This window comes from Periplaneta americana, chromosome 12 (assembly GCF_040183065.1).
Source record: "Periplaneta americana isolate PAMFEO1 chromosome 12, P.americana_PAMFEO1_priV1, whole genome shotgun sequence".
NCBI classification, from domain to species: domain Eukaryota; kingdom Metazoa; phylum Arthropoda; class Insecta; order Blattodea; family Blattidae; genus Periplaneta; species Periplaneta americana.
Genome location: NC_091128.1, coordinates 78825321 through 78834321, shown reverse-complemented (window position 1 = coordinate 78834321; position 9001 = coordinate 78825321). Strand labels below are relative to the sequence as shown.

The 9001-nt window shown below is 33.0% G+C and overlaps 1 protein-coding gene across 1 annotated transcript in view; it reads left to right on the top strand.

The window, feature by feature from the left end:
* Nucleotides 1–3516, top strand: part of LOC138710590 (very long chain fatty acid elongase 7-like) — a 113328-nt gene extending 109812 nt beyond the window's left edge. Inside the window, exon 8 of the mRNA XM_069841584.1 lies at nucleotides 978–3516. Coding sequence (XP_069697685.1) covers nucleotides 978–1142 — 165 coding nt within the window. The 3' untranslated portion in view covers nucleotides 1143–3516. The remainder of the gene's footprint in view (nucleotides 1–977) is intronic.
* The last annotated feature ends 5485 nt before the right edge of the window (nucleotides 3517–9001 follow it).

Here is a 9001-nt window from a genome sequence, read left to right as displayed (position 1 = left end):
AGAACATTCTCAATTGGCTTTAAGTGAAAGTAAAAACTGTGAGCCAGTAATTCCATTTGTATTACGTTCATCTATTCCTGTTATTGGCAAGTGAATAAAAAAAATCAGTTGCATGTGAAATTAAATATGAAAAAACGATGGATAACTAAGTGTAATTGAGGGGCGTTTTCACAAAACTCGTTATCTACATTTTTTTTCGATTTTGAGGTTTTAGCGTATCCTTATGTTTTTGGGTCAGGAGAATCCAATGGTGCTATCAGAATTAAGCTAAAGTTGGTAAGTATATCAGTAAATTGATCTTGAAATAAAAGAGATTTTTCAAAACTCGGTATCTACAGTTGTGTATTTTAGAAAAGAGTTGTTTTGAAAAAAAAAGAAGATTTTGTAGATAACGAGTTTTGTGAAAACGCCCCTCAATTGGTTTTATTTCGATTATACTCGGGGTGGTGCATTTTGTAAACTGTGTAAAATACATTACAAATAACATTGAAGCTTTAAAAACATGTGGAGTATTCATATCAGCGCCCTTTAAAAACTATATAAAAGTGTAATTATCTATGGTGAGTAATTACTCTTTGTACTAAACTTAGGCAGTTTATATAAAAATGACACTTAACACCAGCTTTATGTGACAATTTTTCACAGAGAGATTGTTCATAAACGAATGAAAGCTTTATTTCTGTAATTAGTCTCATTTTTCGATGTTTCCTTTTACATAGAGCTGCCTCTCTTGTTAGGTAAGATCCTAATTATTTTTTATTATTGTTCTTTTGCTGTCAGCCCCACCTCCCCTCTGGTGGAGTATAATTTCCCCTTCCTCTCCCTATGGAAAAGGTCTGAATTCAACACTGCTGCCTATGGAGAAAATTTTCAAAGGGGATTTCGACCTGATGTTGTAGCAGGTTCCCTGTCAGATTAACTATGTATGTCTATAGTTATTGACCATATATTAAAGTACAGTTGTTTTCTTTCCGCAGTTGCAGTTCTTCTTGATCGCTATTCATGCTGCTGTAGCACTCATCTTGAGGGAAAACTGCAAATATTCGAAGTTTGTAGCATCAATGTGTCTAATAGAGAATTTTCTTATGCTCTTGCTGTTTAGTGACTTCTACAGAAAAGCTTATAAGAAAAAACAAGTGTAACATCTTAATACATTCTATATAACTTTGGGAAGTGAGAGACGTTTCTGTAGGTATATGTGGCATTTATGATGATCCAGCATACATTGTGCATATAGTGATTGGTGGTTACTGAAATGAAGTACTGTAGCCTACCGGTATTTCAAGAATTCAGAAAGATAATCAATTACAAGGAAATACCTATCATTCTTGTCTTCTTATGAGGCCATTTGGACCCTATTCCATAAAAGTATGGTAATTTATACAGTAAAATTCCTTGTAAGCAGCAATATCAAAACAATGGCACTTTTAGTCGGGCCAAAAAAAGAATTGAATCTGCCACATTGCCACAATCTGCGTCGTCAGTTTTGCCACATAAGAAAGTTCGCACGGCCTTTCATTTTCATTGAATATTTGAAACTAAAATTAGTGTATTATTTGTGTTGTGTTGTGTTTTAATAAAGAAAATACACTCAGTTTTTATGTTTAATTAATTATGTTCGGGACGTCAGTATTGCCACATTAGGAAGTTAGCACGAACTTTCGTTTTCAGTGAATATTCGCTTTCATTTTCAGTGAATATTCGAACCTAAAATTAGTGTATTATTTGTGTTGTGTGATGTGTTTTAATAAAGAAAATCCACACAGTTTTTATGTTTATTTAGTTATGTTCGGACCGTCAGTGTTGCCACATTAAGAAGTTCATGCGAACTTTAATTTTCAGTGAATATTCGAACCAGGAATTACAGTAGAGCATTGATTATCCGAAACAATTGGGGACGGGGTGTGTTCAGATAACTGATTTTTCGGATAACCGATCATTTACGAAAATAAATTGTACCGGTGTCATAGAAGCAGTATGAAACAGAGAAACACTGATATTAAACACAAAACTGTATCACATGTTTTACAAATAACATAGAGAATTGACTGGCCTAGTTTGACAAGTTCAAAATGGCCGTTAAAGTAGGCCTACAGTTTAGGAAAAGAAGTCCTTTTTTTTTTTTTTGCGTCATAGGTGAGACTAATTTTTTTGCACTAAATCTCGCAAACAGAGCTAGCAGAACTTCTACATGGTTGCACGCAAATTTGAATTTGCCAACTGGAATGCTTTCGGTTAACCGATGATTCTGTCAATGCTCTAATGTAGTCTATTATTTGTGTTGTGTGATGTGTTTTAATAAGGAAAATTCACTCAGTTTTTATGTTTATTCAGTTATGAGCAAGTGATAGAGTTAGAGAAATAAGCTTCACATGGCAGCAGTTTCAACATTTGGCATCATGCAATACGAATTTTTTTTTTGTATATATTTACCGGTATTTATTCAATTATCCAAAATCTCGTATCCAGAACTAGCTTGGTCCCTTTGGTGCTGGATAAGAGGGATTCTACTGTATTACATTACAAATTACAACTGAAAGTTATTGTAAAGTATGGAGTTGTATCTTTCAGTTCTACAAAATTATGTATAACACCATACATTATTAGCAAATACAGTACAAATGATATCATGCCTATACATAGACTGCTTGCATTAGTACCGGTACCTTACACCTATAATAAGGTTATGTTCATGTCGTTTATAATATTATACAGGTACATAAGGAACTCTGGCAAAAAAAAAAAAAAATTAATGTTGCTAAAATATTTTTTTCTGAACTATGTTATATTACCTTGAAATTCTGATAGTTTATAGTACATTTTTGCCATGTCAATTGCAGTTAACAGAATGTGATAGCAATAATTTTGTTCTTCCACCTTTGTAGCACTAACCTAAAACTTTCATTACATATATACTCAAATTCTGTTTTAAATTGCAAAACTTATTCTTTTATTCTAAACTCTATAATTTTCATTATAATTCCTATCACTTTCACTCTTTCACTATTATTACACTACATAATATTTAATAATTTATAGTATGTTGATATAACACTAAAAAACTGTTGAAAGATGTTCTTGTATTAGCAATATTAGTTTCCTTCATTGGTAGAGAAAACTATACATTTGTACATATATGAACTAATACTATATAGGTACAGTACCAGTACTGGTAATACTTTTGTGGAACAGAACAATGGTAATTTCACTTGTAATTTGTAAGTATGGAGTAATAAAGTACAATTGTAGCTATACTATTCTTTTGTGGAACATAATTCTCATTATTGGTACAAATTACAAGTGAATTTACTTGTAATGTATTTTACAATATTTTTGTGGGATAGGACCCAGGAGTGCTTAGAAGATCATGAATTTATAGTCTTCGAAAATCGTATTTTGCTAAAGATCACATACGGTACTGACTATAAAATGTAAAGTGTTCATTTGTTCTAAAATAACCTATCAGCATGTATAAGTTACAATAGTGCAAATATTACAGAGTGGATATGAAAATTTGGTCATAACAGAACACATCAAAACAACCATAAATAGAACTTCAATCCACCTTTTACCTTTCAGTTTTCTCCATCCACTCTCTGCCCTTCAACAGATTTGTTCGGTAGACACTAAAGTGGGACTGGTCTGCATAGGAATACTCTGTACTTCCGGGAGTATTGCTGTTTTGTGCACAGTTTAAACATGGACTCTGCTTCCCATAATATCCTTGACTATCCAACCCTCTCAAATTACTCCTTCGTCCCTGCAGACACTTGTTAGGGTTATGTCTGGAGATGGAGAATGAATAATTTGAATATACTTGATAACTGACCATCTCAGGCGATAGAAGGGTTTTCTTGCTGATATTGAGCTGCAATTGGGCGTGGATTCGATTCCTGCTTGGGCTGATTACCTGGTTGGGATTTTCCACATCTTCCCCGAATGTAAGGCAAATGTTAGGTAATCCCATGGCGATTTCTCAGCCTCATCTTTCCATCACCAATTTCATCGATGCTAAATAACTGAGTACATAGTTAATACAACATCGTTATATAACAGATCAGGGATATAATTGATCATAATCATATTGTTGTCTGTAGAAACGCATCTCTTATTTGAATTTTCTGCAGAATGCTTTCCATGAATTCTGATAAATATAAGAATTCCTGCTTGTCCCAGTGTACAGTTGAGCTCTTTTTTTTTTTTTTTTTTTTTTACTTCCAGTAATTATATCGCACTCACAACTTTTGGTATTATACCCCTCTTTATACGACTCAGTTCATAAGTTCATAGAGGGCACCAGAACACGACTGTGCGACCACACTAACAAAAATTGCGGAAAGTATGCGAACTAACACAGGTGACGAGAGGAAGAGTAAGAGGACACTCCACTTACATTCCGTTGATGCTCTCTTGATCCCAGATAAACTAATGGGTAAACGTACAGTCTGTGCAGTGAGTGTAGTGCGCTATTTACGTGATTGTGTAAGCGAAAACTATTGTACAATGTCTTCGAAAGTGAAACCAACTATTCACAGTGAGGGCCGTGAGATCATTAGAAAAGTGATAGAGTATTGTAATGCAGAAAAGTTTTCGGGAACACTTAAACATCCCATCGAAAATACTACTAAACGCACTGCTCCTCTTACTGGGAAATTCAAATCCACAATGTGTAAAATCAGAAAAGAATCGAAATTAGCTGATATTGCTGGTCACAAACTAAGAAATTGCACAATAGAAGCCGTGTCAAATGTAACAGTAGACGAGCGGAAAAACACTGTGACTCATGTAAAATGACTCGAAAGTGCTTATTGGGAATTTAATCTCTTGATGGATGATGAAATTGAGCAACTTGTCATTAATCTTGGTGGGCTGGATTCCGATAGTGACTCCGATTCTGACAGCGAATCATCTGCTTCCAGCCTAAATATACATTAGGCTTAATAAGGTATGAAATAATAATAATAATAATAATAATAATAATAATAATAATAATAATAATAATAATATTATTATTATTATTATTAATAATAATAATAATAATAATAATAATAATAATAATTATCATCATTATTATCATTATTATTATTATTATTATTATTATTATTATTATTATTATTATTATTGACATAAACAGCATTATTCATCGCTCATCAGCAGCAGACGTAGTAGTAACTTGAAGATAACTGTTAAGTTTTTTTAACTGTGTTGCGCTATTCTACAGTACTTTAAACTTGACTATACGGTCTCCTCTCCTTCATTCCTTACCAACCCAGGTCACCACCGATTACTCTGCTCGTGGCGCTCTTATCTCCCCTCGCGTGATTGAATGTTAACGTGGTCGCGCTGTAGTCATTCATGCTTAAGTAACATTGCCTAGTTATACCAGTATCATTAAGACTCAGTCTCTGTTAGTTGTGGTATGATAATTTAAATATTACATGCACCCAGACAAAATATGAAGATAATTGTAAAGAATATGAGACTTATGAACTATATTGCGTCTACCGGTAATACATTTATAACTGATGCACTTTCAAACATTTATTTCAATCCAGTTTTTTACACAACGAAACACGAAACCATGACATCAAGCATTCATTACATTACTTTTTATACATTATATTATCTCCCACTCATAAAATCAAGCATTTGCATTTTCATACATAAAAAAACTATTATAATTTTGTTTAAAACATGAAATCTCTGAGAAAAATCTTTGTCTGAAGTGATTTATATGACGAATCTATATTTTATTTAATTTGAGAACAGAAGCTCTAAATTGCAGTGGGCCTAACATTTCCTCTTTGACTGCTTTTTCCCAATATTCTTCCCGTTCCCTTTAATTCTTTGCATTTACTAAATTTCTCTTTGCCATAACAAATTCCATTCGGTCCTTCATAATGCTTGATTTGTTTATTTTGGACTTTGCTAACATTTGCTGTAGGTTGTAATAAATCAAGTCTTACGAATTTCCCTGCCTAATAGGGCTTCTGCTACCTCATCGTTAATGTAATATATTTTAATGTGACCAGGCATCCATTTTTAGATATTCCATCCCGGTGTCTCAAGAATTGTTGTTGGGACACTTATTCATCCCGTTTTGTTCAAAAATACAAAAAAAAAAAAAATCTTCCTGAACAAACGTCTCAAAATGGAATGATGTTGAAATATATCATTACAAACGTTTCTGGCGATTCCAACATTGATTGCAATGCCATGTTCAGTGAAATTGTTTATGTGAAGTAATTTGCTAATCCAGACAGTCACTCAATGGAATTTAGAGAAAAAAGAAAAGATGGGTAGAAATATTCCAGCATTTCTCTTATCAACAATTGTCATTCAGAAACATTGACAAAATTATAGAATTTGGCTTATCCCTGCCTGGAATTGATGTTCCTATAGAAAGTTTTTGCCAGAATGATCAATATATGGATATTGGAAGAAACGATAGGCTTATTCACTGATAGACAAACTTAAACTTTTTTTTTTTTTGCTCCTTTGAACGAAAATATGTGATTATTTATAATTCGACCCCGCTGAATCCAAATCTGGAATTGGAAATGCTATATCACCTCTCGTTTTCGCGGGATTTTTATTTTCATTTTCATTTTTAATAGAAATTTAATTTCCTTTGTAATACTACATCGAAATTTGAAATAATTTTTCTTTCTTTCCTCATGAAATAAAATTTAAATATTGAAATGAATAGATATAAAATAAAAAATATATATATAGGACTGCTCTAGGAAGAAATTTCATGCAAAGGAAAAAAAGGGAAAGAACACATTTTTACTCACATTTTCAAAATTTTTTCTTAAACTCTTCCGTTTGTAACTGTCACCAGAAACGTCTTCCTTGCGATTCCAACAATAGTCTGCTAACATGTTCTGTACCGATTTTCCTGCATACCTTCTCTACATGACAGAAATATCCTGGTGAAATTTCTCACTGCATTCATCACTAACTGCGCCCATGTTAGGGGAGGAAATGTCTAAATGCGAGTGTAAAAAGTGAATTTTCAAGGACATATTGCACCTCATACGCTGATGAGACTTCAACAAGTTTCTAATAAGTTCCTTGTAGTGTCAGCTTTCACATTTCAAAGAAAATTAGAGCATACTTGTCTGAAAGCTAACTATGCACATTTGTCTTTTTTTGTTAGCAATTCCACAAAGTTGTCATCATGAATGATCTCACGGATTTGTGGCCCAATAAATATACTTTCTTTTAACTCACTATCTCTGAATTTAGGAAATTTTTCCCTCAAGTACTCAAAACCCTGACCATGTTTATCCAAAGCCTTGACAAAATTTTTCATCAACCCTAATTTTATATGAAACGGTTGTAACAGAATCTTGTCTTTCTCAACTAAAGGGTGATTCTTAACACTCTTCTCTCCAGGAATTTCTCTGTGACTTCAGAGTAAATTCACCGCAAACATAACAAAACAAGTTCAGATTATTCACACATTTGCATGACATGGCAAACTCAATAATTGAATTACAGTATTATAATTAGAAAAACAATTATGATGAATGCTGTTATCATTTTGTTAAAATACACCTTACATTTCACTTCACAATACACACTTAGATTCACAATTTCACGAACATACACAAACATAAAATATGGCTACTCTCGAAGTGATCAGAAAGAAAGTTAACGCATTATTAAGAAGGGAATTCACAGAAGAACAATTTTAACAGAGAAATAGAACATTAATCTACTGCCAGATGTTCCCTTCACCAATATTAATTGCCATTCATAAACATGCAATATCGGTAAAAGCTTCTTATCCATTTGTTTGGAACCAAATATTAAGCCAAATGCAGAGACCAGAAACCATAAAACTATAAAATGAGGGTGTTTTGCAAACGATTTAGGTGATACAGCAAAACGGATGTCATATTCGTTATCAGCACATCTCAAAACGTAAAGATCACTTAGTTTTATTTAAAGAAGTATTTCATTGTTTATCAGTGTTATTGAAGGTTGATATTTTGAAGGTATTTCATAACCGAAGTCAGATTTAAGTACAGTTTCCTTGACTTCCTCAATTTATTGAAGGAGAATGAGAAACGTCTTATGGAAATTAATTCTCCAAAAATATTATATATGCCCAATGAGTACTATGCTGTAATTTTGTATTTTGCATTACCGATATGAGTAATATAAAAAATCTTAAGCATTTAATGCCTACATTGTGTGCACATTATTTTAAAATTAAAGTAATAAATTTATATTTCCAGTGCCGGTACTGAATGTTGTATGACTAGGAGAAGGAGTTTTCTGCAAAGCTGTAGTTTTAATAAGTGTCCCGTTTTGAGCTTCAGAAATTCTGTTCATGTTTTGTAATTGATGCTGTTTCAAACATTTATTTCAATTCAATTCTTCATACAACAGAGCATGAAACCATGACGTCAAACATCCATTACATTACTCTACTGAGGTTCTGGCTGATATGTACATCTATTATCAGGCAGTAAATCTCACTTGACGATATGTGTCAGAGGAAAAACAATTGTTTGTATGCATCTGAAGTGTGACTAGTGTAATGTGTAACTATTGAGCGATGTATGCAATGGAGGAGGAAAGGAACTGGCCACCCTACCCCATTATCTCCTGGCCTAGTTGCCCATAAGTGGTGTCTTCTTGGTATCACTTGTGAGGTTCAGACCTGTATTCGGACAGTTGATTAAATAAACAAATATATTACAATACCAGTACCTACAATATACAGATTCAATAGGTCAGGTTCGTGACGAAAGGCTTAACATAATCCCCTTCATGACATACAGACAGGTACGGAAATGCTGCTATACACGATAATTGACATCTATATAAGAACATTTCAACTGTAATTATTTTAGAAACTATACCAAATAATGGATTTGTTTATTTACCGTATATTCTTTATTCCAAATAACGTTAGCTTTCATACCTATCATATCACAAATACCTTTCGAATCACCTGGTTTATGGTATGCAATTCACATTGTAT